Here is a 16,848-nt window from a genome sequence, read left to right on the forward strand (position 1 = left end):
ATGATGCACTTTGCTTATAGGTCTGATAGTTTCTTCATATAACAGCTGGACTTATTATTAGCCTAAATCCTCACCATGTAACAGGACCATGTGAATGCCATGAATGATACTAATCTTCAGACCATGTGCACACAGCGTTTTGCTGAGTTGTAAACCTCTGATTAAGGGAGGGGCTTTAAAAGTGCCCGCATGTGGTCTGTTGCCTCTCCTCTTTTGTTCCTGTTTTATTCTCTACTGCTGGAGCTGCAAGAAAAGCACTAACCAGGCACGATGAACCAGAAGGTGGTACTCATCACCGGCTGCTCCTCTGGGATTGGCCTCGCATTGGCTGTCCATATTGCGAAAGATGAGAAGAAGAGGTTCATGGGTAACTTTTTAACAGACTTTTTCTAAGATAGCTGGGGCTGTTGACTACATTTCAAAACTCTGTGTCAGGCGTGGCGGGATCAAAGAAAAATATAATGTATTTAAATTGTGATTGAAAATGCTTCAAATGAGAGAAATTAGAGGAACTATGTGAAAAAAAAAACTAGCACATAATGGTGTAAAAATGTGTTTTCTTTTTGAATTTTTTGGAAGTGTGTAGGATGTTTTAAAATATTACCATCTCACATGCACTTGAACTTTCCTTGAACTTTACATGGCTGCTGTGTCTGGCTCAATAATTTCTACTATTAACACTTTGCAGACTATTCATTAAAGTTAACTGTGTAAATGTAATACCAGTTTGAAACCATTCACTAGAAGGATATTAACTTGATAAAATTCACATTATTTACATTATCAATATGTGATGGGTTTCTTCTACAAACAAAATATTGAAATACATACAGCTCACCATCAACAGTTTTTATCTTAAACATGTTTTATGGAAGAAATGGTCCTCCTGGTCTGTTGATTACCCCGAGTAACTAGTTACCATGTCGTACTGATGTAACAGGCAACACCTGAAAGTTGAAATCTGAGAAAAATCCACATTTGCTGCTCCTGGTGGAGATAATTTTTGTGATAGTTTCTCAAATGTAATGTAAAATTTTAATTTCAGTTCTGAATTTAATAAAAACACAACAGCTTCAGATGGGTTTTTGTTGTTGTAGTCTATGCCACCATGAGAAATCTGAGTAAGGCTGAGCCTCTGGTTGAGGCAGCAGGTCGGACCCTGGGCCGGACCTTGGAGATCAAGCAGCTGGACGTATGTGACGAGGCTTCCATCAAAGCCTGCGTGGACAGTCTGCCTGAGCGCAGGGTAGACATTCTCAGTAAGCTCCTACCATTTGCTTCAAAACAGTATTAATTTGGCTTTTCGACCGTCTGTGGAAATTTAAATGATATGTGTCTGTGTGACCTTATTTCACAGTAAGTAATGCTGGGATGGGTCTGATTGGACCCATTGAGTGTCAGTCTATTGAAGAGATGAAAAGTGTCATGGACACCAACTTCTTTGGACTTGTGCGATTAATGAAGGAAATCCTGCCCGACATGAAGAGAAGGAAAAAAGGTCATATTGTGGTCATTAGCAGCGTCATGGGGATTCAGGGTAAGAGCTGCTTCACCTGCTGGTCATGAAAACATTTTTTAAGACAGTTGCTTCACTACTTCTTTCCCTGTTTCAGGGATTTTATTCAACGATATCTACGCAGCATCTAAGTTTGCATTGGAAGGCTTTTGTGAAAGCCTAGCGATACAAGCCCTGAGGTTTGGTCTAAAGTAAGATACTAAGTCTATAATGTTTTATTCCTGTTCATCTTTTACTAGCATGTTTGTGAGAGAAAAAAAGTGCAACAAAAATGTAACTACCTGAAAACCAGCCCTTGCATCTGGTATATTTGTGAAGTCATATTGAACAACAACACCTAGCACTTTCTGCACCATTAGGAGGAAAATATGTGAACCACAGCACACTGTGATGTTTAGGCATGTTCTAACACAGTATCAAATGGTAACTGAATATTAGTGTGGTTTCTAAAGTTTCCTGTATAATGAAAGTAATATTTAATTACCTTTCACAGTTGTGCACTGAATTTCAGTTTCCTATTTCAAGAGATTTTTTAATGTTCTTCTCTTCTGTTTCTTCCTCAGCATCAGCCTGATAGAGCCAGGTCCAGTCATAACCGAGTTTGAGCGTAAGGTTTATGACGAGGGCCTAAAGATTGATCTCAGCAAAGCAGACAAAGTGACTGCTGACATGTTCACAAATGTCTACTTAAAGAACTACAAACAGATCTTTGAAACCCTCGGACAGACTCCTGAGGACGTGGCAGAGGTATCGTTCGGCAAATACTTCACCTTTAACCTTTAATGCACTACAAGAGCAATAAACTATATTATGAATGATCTTTCTTCATAGCACACCCTCAAGATCCTCATCATGGACAATCCCCCTTTCCGGCACCAGACAAACACTCTCTATACCCCTATGACCACACTCAAGTACGCTGACCCAAATGGCGACCTCCCGATTGAAACGTTTTACAAAATGGTGTTTGAACACGACAAGGTCTTCACGGCCAGCCTGAACTTCATCAAGCTTTTGCAGTGGAGAAGCCGAAAGAGTTTTAAGTTAGAGAAGAACAACTGAATCATGTCATATCTTTGTTATTTTTGTGACATGGGCATATTTGGCTGTTATTGTGTAGCAGTGTTACCTCCCTGAAATAAATAAAGCTATGAAATGCCATGACAATGCAGTCTCTTTTCATACGTGGCAGTAAGCTCTTGCAGGTTTAAACCACACCCTGGTGCATTCAAGTGGCATAACTGTCTTAAGTTGACAAGCCCTTGAGCCTTGTGTAATATGGGAAGCAAGCAAAGCTATACGAACAGCAAGATTAAATCAAAGTAAATCAGGTAGTTCAGAGTTATGACGACTAATTTATGAACTTTTTGTCTTTTTAAAAGCATTGTTTTGTTAATGGGTTCTGCTATAGTGTCCGAAGATTATGTATATCTTACATAATCTTGTGTGTGACTAATAAAGGTTATCTTATCTTAATCTGCTGGATTACATAACATAATTACTCATGGTTTAATCTGGAATATAGCTGCTGAATTCTGAACCTCGCGCCACATGGACTTTAATGTGGGAAAACTTTGATTTATTTATTTTTTGTAGGATATCGACAGGATTTGGTTAGAAAATTGATCATGTTAGAATATAAAAAGAAAATACTAAAATAAAAGCTGGTATTCTCTTGATGGACACTAGATGGCAGTAAACAATTATTAGGAAATTCAAACACCTGTGAAACCAGTCTGGATGCTGCTGAACACTGATAAGTCCAAAAATAAAATAGGCAACTATTGCAGAAACAGGGCCATAAATTACTGTGGCTCAAATTTGTTTCAGCAAGATCTGTGCTTGTGCTGAAAAATATACATAAAAAAGCATTAGTAGACACGTTATCAGACGTACCCTTCCGGGGAGGAGATAACGGGGTTAAAAGAGATGCTCTTGATAATTATGTTTACCACACGAGGGTAACATACAGTACTGTACAAAGATACTGGTTCACTACATGAACCAGTGTTGTGTAAACACATAACAGACAGCTTAGCAAAGAACCCATTCTAAACTGTGTCTTTAGGCACTTTGTTACTAGCAGCCTGTCACCAAAGCACATAATTTGTGTTGTTGCACCAACAATATAAATCCCACTGAACATATTGCGGCACTGTGTGCTTTTTTTGTTGTTGTTGTTGAGAAAACTGGACAAGTGGAGGACAAAAGAAGAAGTGGAAGGTCTGAAAAACTATGTACAGCAGATGAAATGTCTCTGGAAGTCATGTCCTTAATACAAAAAAATCCAGCAAAGACTATCAGTTGATCCATGAACAGAAGCTTCATTAGAAGAGGTTTCACTGGAATTATGGACACAGGGAGAAATGGCTGAACTGGACTGAAGATCAATGGAAACAGGTATTATGGAATGGTGAATATGAAAAACAAACAAAAAAGTGAAATTTGGGAGATGGGTACAACAAGACCATCTGGAAAGCATCTGATTGGCAACAGCTTCGTTTTTTTTAAGATAATGTAGTAAAAACATACCTGGATATAAAACTCACACAATCAGCTATGGATTGGCCTCATCTTTTATGTTTTGGATTTGAGGTGCTAAATATTAGCTACCATCAAAATATATAGATAATGTAAGAAAGTACATATTCAGTTTATTTGTTTTGATCTCGATGTTTTTCCACCATCTGTATTAATTCTCCAAACATATCTTCTAAGGGCAGTAATGGACGACAAATACCACAAGGCCACAGCAATGCGATTCAGAGAGGCTTTAAACACCAAAGAAGAAGAACGGTATCCGGCTCTTTGTTTGACGTTGCATCCGGACTGAATTAAGCTAATGTTGCCCACATTTCAAACGTATAAACGAATCGACACCATGTTTCTGCTTATCTAAAATGTCCAAATCATCTCTCGATGCAGGGTAGAACAACAGGCAGTGTTGTGGCACGTGTGTCCTGTTTCTGTGTCTATGCAGCTAACTGTTTAGCCATGCGGGAGGCACTTCATTGTTAGCCTAGCGGTAGCCATGCTCTCCGCTTTCACTTGTCTTTTGCGTTGCGGCTTTCTGGCGACAGGGACCACAGCTAGTAGCTAGCTTGGCTGCTAGCTAGCTAAGCACTTTCCACACAGTATTAACGTTTTGTCTTCTTTTATGGTGTACGTGCTTTAGCGTTTTCTAACGGTTTCTTTTCTACCACATTCCGCACAAAGGCTCCACTCTGCGGAAATTGTTTCAACTATTAGCTAGTAGCTAAGCTAGCCGGCTAACCTGGAGGAACGTCACTCTCCTATATGACATTTAACTCTGCGTTGACGTTGTCTTGACCTGACCGTTATATTTTAATTCTGCCGACCCGAGAAGGCCTCGTAACAGTTTCCTTCCGTCGAGTATCGGAGTTTCTCTTTCTTTTTTCCTGGTTTCTGTCCCGTCGACTGCCACGATGGCTTCTTCCTCTGGAAATGACGACGACCTCACCATCCCGAGAGCAGCTATCAACAAAATGATTAAAGAAACTCTCCCCAATGTACGGGTGGCTAACGATGCCAGGGAGCTTGTGGTTAACTGCTGCACAGAGTTCATCCACCTCATATCCTCAGAAGCCAATGATATATGCAACAAGTCGGAGAAGAAAACCATTTCCCCAGAGCATGTCATCAACGGTGAGTCCAGCTTTGTTTTCCCTGTACCCTGAAAGATGTGTGTATGTGTGCAGCACCATGTAATGAGCCTTAAACCACAGAGAGTAATTAAAACACTTTCGCGTCCTGCTTTCGCACCGCAGCGCTCGAGAGCCTCGGTTTCGCATCGTACATCACGGAGGTGAAAGACGTCCTGCAGGAGTGTAAAACTGTTGCTCTGAAGAGGAGAAAGGCCAGCTCGAGACTGGAGAACCTGGGCATCCCTGAAGAAGAGCTCCTCAGGCAACAACAGGAATTGTTTGCAAAGGTATGATTTTGAGAGAGGCGACACAAGAAACAGTACAAATTCACATAATTCAGCTCAGGGAACTGACTTCCACACCAGGTCATTTAGTCTAACCCTGAGGGGCATTTAAAAACCAGGTTTAAAAAACAGCAAAGACATAATAAAATGATAAAAAGCAACTGTTAGAAAATGTCCAGGTGCTTCCAACAGCCACTGAACTGAGCATAGCTGTTCTGACTAGAGGAAATCATTCTGTGCGGCTTTCAGAGCCTGTGAAAACAGTGGAATTGAAAATGTGAATTTATTGCTGCCACACCGTGTTCTACAAAATAATTAAACAAACCAGCACAACTATGATTGCTCAGAAATGTTATAATAAACAAAATTATTGGACCAGAACTTCATATTATGTAGAGATCTGAGTTTTTATGAAGTAGGTCTTTTGTGATTGGTCTTTTGTTTTGGGCTAAGTTCCTTAGGAAATGAGTAAGCCTTTAGGGAGAAATACAACAAAGCCATGTCCGATTTAAATCATCTGTGTGCTGAGTGGCTGTTACACATAACCACTTGAGGTACATTATTTGCACGATACTGTTCAGTAATGCATGACAGATCCATTTAGTTAACTTTCAGCAGTACTTTACTAATTATTAACTCAATCCCTTTCTAGAAACAAGTATAAGCAAGTATAATTCAGCGATAGTAATATGTTGCAGAAACTTTATTTTCATTTTTTTCAATGTTCAGTGCTATAGTGACATATAAAACGAAAGTGTCTTAAAATATTCAAGTTCTAATTAGACATCAGATATCACCACCATGAGCTTCTCTAATTGCCTGATATAATCCTCATTCACCTTCGCCTGTCTCATGCCTCTCATGTGTTTGTGAAGGCACGACAGCAGCAGGCAGAACTCGCTCAGCAGGAATGGTTGCAGATGCAGCAGGCCGCCCAGCAGGCACAGATGGCGGCAGCATCTGCCACTGCTGCCCAACAGGCCGGTTCCTCTCAGGATGAAGACGAAGAGGATGACATATGATCCCAGGATACCGTTCAGCTTGTCCGAATCCCTTCCTGGGACAGTGTTGGCAGGCAAACCTCCCAGTGCTGTTGTTGACAGAGACTTGAGATGTGTTTGACCGCTGGTGCACATCAGTGACACAAGGAAAATGCACATTTGGTATCGACAGTGGAGATGGAGTTGGAGGGGGATGTCAACATGATGATACCAGAACCTGAAATTTGTTTGGTTTGAAAAGCTGTTAATAAAATTTGGATTATCCCCCCGCCCCTCCCCCCCCCTTTTTTTAAGTTACTTCCGTTTAATTATGTCTTGATGTTATGTTGTGAGTAATTTGTAGATTTCTGGATGTACTGTGGATGCACTGAAGGCACATTTCACTGAAGTTTGGTAATGGTGCAGCAGGTGTTTGCTCTTTCAGGTACTGCACCAACTAGCTTGTTTATGTCAACCATAGTACTAGATAACAATCAGTGGTGTAGGCGAATCGCTCCTGACGACTCCAGAGCATCTAATTCCTCTTCTCTTGTCTTTGCCATTTTGTCAAAAAGGGTTTTCTTTACCCCTCTGTGGAGTTATTTGTTCGACAGTGGAAGGATTGAGGGGGCGTGAATATTGAAATTGTACTATTAGATAATGAAAAATACATTTCTGTTTTAGCTTATTCAGAAACATTATGTTGTTTCCTTTCTACCTTGAACTACACACAGTATTGGTTCTTAGCTGCACCTTTGAAAAACTGAATATTTTTGTCTGATAGAACCAAAGATAGACTAACAGCCCAGAGTTCGTGTTTTGTTTTCTTTTTAAGGTGTAGGTGCTACTGTGATTCTCATTGCTGACTCCAGATCAGTGTGAATAATGTTAAATATTATTAACCTATAACTTTGTAAAACGCTTTGATATCGAGGCCAGATTTGTTATTTCCCTTTTCCTTGGGTGCAGTATCAAACATTTGCATTGTGACTGTGGTCAATCCTCAGTGTAAAGATAAGTAACCTAGTTGTGATACACATTCACTTGCCTATACTACAAAGTTGTATTCTTTAAGCAATAAAGGAATCATGTTTTATAGACCAGTGTTCTCTGATCTTTTTAATGCCTAATGATTCCACCTCCTGTCCCTTCTGCACACGCTCTGTTTGAGCCTGATGTCTGGCGTATCCCATATGAGAGTCAGATGTGTGTGAGCAGGTAGATGAGCTTCAGTGGAGCACTCAGCTTGTCTGAACAACACTTTCTTTTTATATTTTTTTACCCAAAATATTTCTTACAAATGGCAGGAGCGATCATAGAGAAGATGAGCACTAAAAAGTTGGTTTTATTTGTTTTCTTCATTTTATTATTCCAAATATTTTCCATCTTGGTTGGAGCATTAATATGTAAGTAGATTTTTTAATATATTTTTAAATTTATTTGCAAATAATAATGTTTTCTAATAATTATTTGGAGTAATTTATCTTATTCAATCTTTGTTATGTGCATTTAGATGGGCTTATATGTTACTGCACTGCAGATTCTACTCAGCCAGCCAATGAAAGCTGGCGACATTCCTTTAATGTTCTCAATTATTTCCTCACTGTTTTCAAATTTGTACCAAGTTTCTTATTTTTATTTTTCGTTCAAAGTGTCATTTAACTTTTAGAAATGGAACTAAATTACTAGTATTTTATAGAAAAAAAAATAAATCAAGCTGGATTTGGTGTTGTGGTGTACAGGCATGTCTCTGCCAAAAATGATTACAGTATAATTTGTCTCACTTTTTTCACTTTTAGTTACATATATTTTAATTATCTTTAGGAACCAGTAAGTAATTTTAAGTACTGGTAATTACACCCCGAAACCAGAAGAACTACATGCTAGATGTTACAGCATAGGTCGTGGGCTCTATATTGAAGTTTTTACTGAGACTGGAAGATCTGCATGAATTGTTTATAATAAATGTACAATGTATTCTAAAAACTAAACATTTAATTTAAATTCTTGATTGCAAGCAGTTTAGCTTGTTTCTACACCTGGGTGAGCAGTTTTGCATCTTTTATCTTGTAGAGTTTCCTTATTTAATCATATTTATAGTTTTTGCATGGAGTTTCTTTGCACATACTGTATATTTTTTATTGTTTGCGTGCTTTTGAGCTACTCAGCTTGATTGTAAATGCAGGATAGCCCTCAATGATTTCAATTTTAGGAAAATGAAGTCTAATTAACATTATTTTTTTGTGTTGGAAGCGCTCTGGAAAACAAATTTTCCCAATGCTCTTAATGATTAAGCTTTAGTCTGTCTTTTTTCATAATATATATCTGATTTCTTTTATGATAGCTCCCAGTCCTACCACTGCAATCAGCTACTTGGCCACCAAATGCATCAATTTCCACAGGACACGTGCTTGGCTCATGCCATGGGGCTCAAATCGATGCCAGCAGGTCCACAGTTTTGACGACCCTTTGGCAAAAACGCTTGATGCCAACGACATTGTTTTTGCTGTGCATGTACCCCTACCCAACACTGAAATGAGTCCGTGGTTTCAATACATGCTGGCTGTTCTGCAGTTTGACATTGCATTCAAAATGATAAATCAGATTGGTAAGATGTGTGTCTTGTCTTTGTCAGAAATGTAAATAGTAGTTTCCTAGTTACAGTGGGTTTCTAATAAAATGAGCAATTTTCCTGCCTGTGTAGAAGATGATGTGGTCATCACCATCGATGCCCGTCTGGCATACAGGGACGACATGGCGTCTGAGTGGACCACAAAATTTCACTCGGTGGAGCAAAGGCCACTCAGGTGCACATTTGCAGTATCCAAGGTAAACCTGCATGACTCCATGTTATACACAGAAATGAAAAATAGTTACATTTTTCTCTGCTTAGTGAGGAAAAACTCAGTGTTATTTTTTTCCAGACGTATGAAAACGAAGGGCGCTTTTATCACTGTGACCCAATACCATTCATGGAGCTGGGAAGTGTAGCCCACAAATATTTTTTAATGAACCTGCGTTTGCCAGTGAATGACACAATGAACGTTGGCATCGGGGAAATAAAGGACATCCATGTAGTGGTGAGTATAATTTCTACACGTTAACTTCGGATACACGGCATGTTGTGTTTGAATTAATCTCCAAAGGCTGAAAATTTTGCACTCTGACATCTGATGACCCTCCTCTTCCTCAGGGCATCCACCAGAATGGAGGCTTCACCAAAGTGTGGATCAGCATGAAGACTGTGTTCAGTCCCTGGATATCAGTGGCTACAGTTTGGTACTGGTACAGGATTCGGCTCTTGGCGAGACCTCCGGTCCTTTTGGAAAAGTATGTTTTGGCTAGCCTACATGTAGAAAGAGAGATTAAGAGCGACATTTTAACATTTAAGTATATTTATGAATTTTATGTCAGAATACTGAGTTGAATTTTAATAATTTCTCAAATGATAAAAAACAATGTAATAATAATAATAATAATATTACTACTACTGCTCCTACTACCACTAATAAGAATAAGAATATTTAATTTTGAGCACTTTTGGTTGCGATTGCTGCCTCTGCGGACTGATTTTATTGAGATTTTATTGCAGACTGAAACAAAATCATCTTATTTAAAAGGTAGAGTGAAGTTATACAATACAGCTACTTGTAAGGAGCTCCTGGCTCTTTTATACTCAATGAGAACTTAAAACTGCGAGTAAACCTTCTGGCATACTTTTAAGAGCTTGTTTTTCAGAAGTCCAACATACTTCTGTGTAGCATTTCCAAGCAGAGGAAATGAAAAGTGTTTGATCTAAAGTGCATGATTGCCTAGAGCTAGGTCATTGCTCCATTTGCAATAGAGCAGAAGGAGTTATTTGTCTGTTAGAGTGGATGTAAGTGTTTCTTTCACTGATGTATTTGTCCTGCTCAGGGTAATTTTTGCTCTGGGCCTCTCAATGGCCTTCCTGGACATGCCGGTGGAGTGGCTGTCCATGGGCTTTGAGTGGACATGGATGCTGCTGTTTGAAGATGCCCAGCAGGGCGCCTTATACTCTGTACTCTTCTGTTTCTGGATCATCTTCTGTGGTGAACACCTCATGGTTAGCAGGTCTTTCTTTGCTGTTGCACATTTCTCTGCACTTTCCTGCCAGTTGTTACTTATTCTTTCATTCATTAAATCACCAGGACCAACGTCAGAGGAATCTCCTCTCAGCTTATTGGTGGCAAGTTGGGCTTGTGGTGTTTGGATCTTGTGTTCTTCTCATATTTGACCTGAGTGAAAGGTAAATGTTTTTCATTTTTTGTGTTATTAGTGTGGATTTAATAATAAAAAAAAGTAAGTTGTTTTCTCTCTTACCAAAGGGGGATTCGTTTGAGCAATCCATTCTACAGTGTGTGGGCATCAGAATCCAGGAGTAAGATTGCAGTATCCTTCAAATATCTCTTCTTTATTATAAAAAGTAATTTAGCAGTCAGGCTACCATTAACATCCAAGCTTTTTTTCTTATCTGAAACCACATATTACCTTCATTATTGTGGCAGGGATTTCTGTTTGCCTTTATTTCTTCTCCCTGTGTCGCATGGTGCACTGTGTGTTCAGAACCATTAGTGGGAAAATGCAACAGCTTCCTACAATGCCAGAGACTCGGAGACTGCGCTATAAGGTTTAATTTTATATCAAAATCACAAAAGAAAAAGTAGTGAATTTGACAAAAAGAAAAAGCTTTTCATACACTAGATTATGCAGAAATTCTACTTACTTTACTGACTGTAGGTGTGCTTCTCTCCCCCCCCCCCCCCCCCCCCCCCCACCCCCAGGGTATTATTTTCAGGTTTAAATTTTTAATGCTGGCAACACTCACATGTGCTGCTCTCACCATCATCTTCTTCATCTTAAATCAAGTAAGTTTTAACCTTCTAAGGAGCAGCAGTTTTAATTGCAGTTTGTTCTTCTTTAAAATATGTTTATGATTTGTTATTTGGACATGTTTGGGTTTCTTAAAAATGATTTCAAATATTCGTATTTTTTCAAATAGGTCAGCGAAGGTCATTGGCACTGGGGAGACTACACTCTCCAAGTCCACAGTGCTTTTCTTACAGGAATCTATGGCATGTGGAACCTGTACGTTTTTACCATTATCTTCCTCTATGCCCCCTCACACAAGCACAACAGGAAGAAGTCAGGAGACACTCAACACACAGGTGCGTAACAGTTCTGTTGTTTGGTCAGAATTCAGTTTAGCGAACCGATGGCGAGAGATATTTGCTTTGTAAATATGCTGGAGGTGTTTATCTGAGATTATGTTGCAGATATGACGGACAAGCCCGAGAGCCAAGAGACACAGCTGACCTGTGGAGAGCAGGGGCCAACAGAGGTCTACAGGATCACTGGGAAGGTGGCTGAGGAATAGCTGCTGGGCTCGCTTTAGTTTCAGGACATTTGTGGTGTGTTATCTTTTAATTTGATGTTACTTGCCAGAGTCTTCTACACTGTTGAATGTACAAGTGAGCCATTGTGCAATACTGTACCCTTTAACAATGAAAGTAAACAGACTGGGGAAAACAAAAGCTAAAGGAAGCTACAGTATAAGGAAAAGTGAGGAAAGCTTGAATATTCAAAGTTAGATTCACTGGAAGGTCAGACCTTAGAGGCCTCCAAAAGCTGCTTATTTTAAACTTTGTGACCATGGGAAAAATAATTAAAGCATGCTATAAATTGAAGTTCTTATTGTTATCTAACAGACATCTTCTACGTGGTATGACAGGAAATTTGTTAACTTGTGACTCCCCTTATGTGACTACCGGTATGTTGTTACAACCTCCTATAATGTAGATTTGTTTCCTTAAACTTGTAATGAAAAGAAAAAGTGGCCAATCTTTTCAATCTTTGTATCTTTGCAAAATGCCAAAATAAATCTAAATCCTTTGTTAAATACTTGGTTGAATACTATATATATACAGTATATGGCTCAACGAAGTGCATGGACAGTTAAATATTTCTTCACAATTTTTCAGGTTTTGTGCACATTCAGTCTAAAACACAGATACAAAATACAGCTTTAATTTTTTTAATGTAAATAGTGAAAAAGCATTATGTGAAAGTATTATATATATGCTTTCTATTAATAAAACAGTGCTCAAATTGCTTATTTTAACTTACTTTGCTACTGAATGTTTCTGGCATTTATTACTTTATGCAAGAATGAGCTTTCATGACTGAGGTGCAGCGTAAGGTGGTAACAAACAAATAAATTAAATCATACATCTAGACCAGGGATCTCAAGTATGTTGCCAAAGTGCCAGAACACTCATTTGGCACCAGATGAAAAGTCTGAAAATTAGTCTGAAGTGTTAATTTTATAGACGTCTAAGATATTTCCCATGGCCTGCCAGAGATAAACCAAAAAAAATAAATAAAAAAAATTAGGTGTTTTTTCCAGCAAATATTTGATTATATCACTGAAAATTTCCTGCTTGTGTTTCAGTACATCCACTGTCCTGTTTGTTTTTTATTTATGGAGCAAAGTCCGGGTAAAAGACTACTAGTACTGTATCTGTAACTTTAGACATTTACTTCCTTGATTGTGGTTAAAACCCGAGGAGTCCAGCTAACAGCTCTCTTTATCTACAATAACAGCATTTCTTTAATGTGAAAAAACCCCCCAAACAAACCCTGAGGCCTTTTTGCAATGGCATGTAATTTTCTTCATCATGTCAGACTGTTCATCTGCAAGATGCTTTATGGAATGTTAATGTTTTCAGAATGTGCTAAAACCTATACTAGAAGAAATGGGAAGAATTTCTAGTTTTAAAAATGTTTATTTGGTTTATTCATTTTTACATGGACATGTATTACATGTATTAGGGGTGCAACAATACTATCGATATTGAACCGTTCGATACAGTGCTTTCGGTTCGGTACGCATATGTATCGAACAATACAAATTTTTAAATTTATTTTATCAACTTTCCTTTGGAAGATGCTGTCTGTGTTGAGCGCTCAGTGGATCTGCGCTCGACAGTGCAGCCTAGGCGGAGTAGTCGAACACAGATTCACTGAGCACAAGGCAAGCTAGCAGACAGAAATTAAGCTCTCATTGCAACATGGCAAATTGAACCTCCCCTACCCTCATTTAGATCTGGAGTTTGGAACTATTTTGGTTTTCATGTGACGTATGACCCTGAAGGTAAGCCATGGACAAAAGTAAAACAGTATGTCGGATGTGCCACGCAATGCTCAATTACATTGGTGGGAACTAGTGCGTTAGCGCAGTTAGCTCGTTAACGTGTTGGCTGTCCAGCCCCAAGCACGGTAGCTCGTTAACGGAGATTTGCCATGTTGTGGCGTTAACGTCATTTCAACGAGATTAACGCTGACAGCACTAGTGGGAACACAAGGAATATGACTGCACATTTACTCCGACAGCATCCTAGTGCAAAGACAAGTGGAAGCAGACAAAAACAACAAGCACGCATGCTACAAACTTTACCCGAGTCATTTAGACAGCCGTTAGCACATGATTCTCCTTATGGGGACCTGATATGTTTAATATGCTGCTGAGTATACCCCAGAATAAGCTTATAGTATAGCTTTTATTTTTGGAAGGAGCCATTTCTCTGTAATAAACTCTCTTTTCCAAAGATGAGCGATTTCTCGATCAGATAGATTTTTTTTATTACTTTGTTGTTTCAGCAACATTAAATTTTAAAACGGTACTTTTGAGTTAAAATATATATTTATAATTTTAATAAATGACAAATTAAAAAGACATGAACATTTTTTTTGTATGGAAAAAATATCGAACCGTGACACCAAACTATCTAACCGAACCGTGAATTTTGTGTGTCGTTGCACCCCTAGTAAGTATGTATGTGTATATATATATATATATGTATGTATGTATGTATGTGTGTGTGTGTGTGTGTGTATATGAAATTTGTTCTCTGGGTATTGACAATCAGGAGACAAAATTAAAGGGGGGTGGGGGGGGGGGGTGGTAACTATTTCTGACTAATGAAAAATATTTGTATTTTTTTATTTATCAAGATTACAAAAAACAAAACAAAACCGCACTTCATACTGAAAATATATTTATGGCAAGTGCAGGATAATTTTGAAGCGTGGATCACCTGCATTTCTACATTTTGAATATCTCAGGTGCAGGTGTAGCACAATCAGGATCCTATGAATTACCATCTGTATAAGCCACCGACAGGGGGCGCTGTTGCCTTGTCCAAACATTAGGAAGCGGCGTGTAGTCCTGCCCAGCAGCAGCCAACAGCAGATGACTGAGCGCGTCTCCCGTCACTGCGCTTTCACCTCCACACGGCTGAATGTTTGTTTAATCCGAGCTGAAACTTTTCAGTCGACATTTTTGTCGAGTTGCGGGAGCTTCGTGTGGGATTATTTCATGGCTCGACTTTGAAACCACCACCCCCAAACAAACAAAACAACCACATAAAAAACAAAAACAAAACAAAGGAACAAACCCGGCTTTGGATCCGAGAGGCCAGGTGAGTATCAGTACAGAGATTACATAAATAATCTTTCTTCATTCTGCTGTGTCCACACTGCTGCTGCTTTTAATAAACGCCAGATGGTAGACTGTGACTTCCAGTCCATTAACCTGAGGCAACAACCAGTGTAAACACGAGGTAAGAGTATGGGAAAGAACACTTTGCAGCTTTAAATGGTTGGCAAAATTTATTGTGCAAATACATGGTTGGTAAACAGGTGTTTCAATCAGTAGTTAGGATTCTTTTCTTTCAAGAGGAGACATGAGTGATGTCATGGCGATATTTCTGAGAAAACATGCTGGATAAATCTCTGTGAAGGTCAGCGAATATTTGAGAGATTTACAAGTATGATGGAATATTACACTTCTTGGAAAGCCTACCTGCAGCGGGGCTTTCTTTGAATTTAACAGCGCCAGTATTACAACAGTGTGAAAACACTACAGCATGTTGTGGGAAGTTATCATACTGTAGGTTATCAGGGTCAGAGCGGGGAAACTGATGCTCTTCTTTTTAAACGTAGTTCAGTAAATGTGAATGACGTGCTTTATTAGAGCTGCAGTCTTATAGGAGTAGCAACACTTTAATAATAACTTATAATATCTGATGTTCCAAGCTGTGTATTTCTCAGATGAATGTGCTCAGCTAAAATCTGAATTTATGATGTGAAGTCTCATTCTTAAAGCCTACGCATTGCACAAACTCTTGGACTGGACTTTTAGTAATGTAGATGATAGACTGATTTATGATTTTTTTCCAATGAGGTAGGAGATACATTAAAAAATAACTGTAGAGTTTAGCTTTTATTTAAATGTTAATAAGTGTTTAAGAGTATTTTTAGTACTTACATTTATTTGGTATTAATCCCTTTCTGATTTCTGATCCGTTTACTCCACACAGTATCTGTTTTGTGGATAATATGAAGACCTGCACTAGTCTTTAGTCTTTTTTTCTGAGTTTGAAGACTGCAGAAACAGAGTAGAAGACAACGAATCCAACATCCAACTGTCAGGAAAACAAACATGCCAGCAATGATAAAAGGAAGTTTGAGGCACATAATTCCCATGTATTGAATAATTTGGAACCACTTCTGGATTCCCATCCCCAATTTCTACAGAAAATTGGCAAAACTAGTCTCAGTTTACTAACTGAGCTAGTAATCTATTAACTCTCAGTTAATAGCTTTTTTGTTTGTTTTTGTAGCTAATGAGACAGGTAATGATGATCATTTTAAATACATGTTGATCAAGATTTTTAGTACCGGGAAATCCATCTGCAGTATTCAGCAGTGTTTTAGTGTTAGTCTGTCAGACTTTTTAAATGACTAAAGGGATGCATTTGAAAATTTTGCATTTAGGGGGCATTCAGTTGAATCTTTTTTCGTTGAGCAAATGTTCGGTCCACCCCAAAGGAAAGTGCAGCATGCCAAAATCTAATCTAATCTACACATGTTTACTTTCTTTCAGTAGTATGATGACGTTTCTGTGAGCTAATTTTGGTATAGCTGTTATTATTATTGAACCCATGAGCATGTTTGGGGAGAGCATGCAACGTAACTCTGTGTGTCCATGACAAAAGATTTTCATCTTTCAGGAGAATTATCTTGTCATGGCTTCTGGCAGTCCAGCGTGACTCCACCTGAGTGCATTTGTGGTGCTGACGTGGGTATGGTCATGTTGCCTGGTTACCCCACACTTACTGGTGCAGACCTTAGCGTGGTTTAATCTCGTGAGAAGGTCCCCCCTGCCCCCCTTCTATCCCTTGACTCAAATTCCACGCTCAGCCTCTGGGGAACTCGTCTGTGCGTCACAGCTCTGGTCACAAAGACCTTTAGAGAGAAGTTCCAGTCAACACAGCACAGTCGCCGCCGGCACCCTCGAGCTGTTAGTCCACAGCAATATGTGA

The 16,848-nt window shown here is 38.9% G+C and overlaps 4 protein-coding genes across 5 annotated transcripts in view; all 4 read left to right on the forward strand.

Moving 5' to 3' along the window:
- The first annotated feature begins 53 nt into the window (after window positions 1-53).
- Window positions 54-2,578, forward strand: zgc:109982 (retinol dehydrogenase 8). Its single transcript, XM_006790489.3, has 6 exons — window positions 54-367; window positions 1,098-1,259; window positions 1,358-1,537; window positions 1,614-1,707; window positions 2,080-2,263; window positions 2,348-2,578. Exons 1-6 carry the CDS (start codon window positions 271-273, stop codon window positions 2,576-2,578), a joined length of 948 nt encoding a protein of 315 aa, XP_006790552.1. The 5' UTR covers window positions 54-270.
- A 1,726-nt stretch (window positions 2,579-4,304) lies between these two features.
- dr1 (down-regulator of transcription 1) lies at window positions 4,305-7,543 on the forward strand. The gene is made up of 3 exons (XM_006790490.3): window positions 4,305-5,182; window positions 5,305-5,468; window positions 6,341-7,543. Exons 1-3 carry the CDS (start codon window positions 4,963-4,965, stop codon window positions 6,485-6,487), a joined length of 531 nt encoding a protein of 176 aa, XP_006790553.1. The 5' UTR covers window positions 4,305-4,962; the 3' UTR covers window positions 6,488-7,543.
- A 124-nt stretch (window positions 7,544-7,667) lies between these two features.
- On the forward strand, window positions 7,668-11,840 carry LOC102778977 (protein wntless homolog). The gene is made up of 12 exons (XM_087836257.1): window positions 7,668-7,851; window positions 8,790-9,053; window positions 9,150-9,274; window positions 9,343-9,525; window positions 9,639-9,775; window positions 10,361-10,529; window positions 10,615-10,712; window positions 10,792-10,844; window positions 10,972-11,093; window positions 11,248-11,331; window positions 11,466-11,631; window positions 11,740-11,840. The coding sequence occupies exons 1-12, from the start codon at window positions 7,668-7,670 to the stop codon at window positions 11,838-11,840; spliced, it is 1,686 nt and encodes a 561-aa protein (XP_087692383.1).
- Window positions 11,841-14,718: 2,878 nt separating this feature from the next.
- The window catches only part of gng12b (guanine nucleotide binding protein (G protein), gamma 12b), a 28,294-nt gene continuing 26,164 nt past the window's right edge, over window positions 14,719-16,848 (forward strand). For both annotated transcript variants that reach the window (XM_006790491.3, XM_006790492.3), the window contains exon 1: window positions 14,719-14,943. The gene's annotated coding sequence lies outside the window, so the exon portion shown is untranslated. The remainder of the gene's footprint in view (window positions 14,944-16,848) is intronic.

This window comes from Neolamprologus brichardi, chromosome 23 (assembly GCF_056152115.1).
Source record: "Neolamprologus brichardi isolate AB-2024 chromosome 23, ASM5615211v1, whole genome shotgun sequence".
Classification (NCBI taxonomy): Eukaryota; Metazoa; Chordata; class Actinopteri; order Cichliformes; family Cichlidae; genus Neolamprologus; species Neolamprologus brichardi.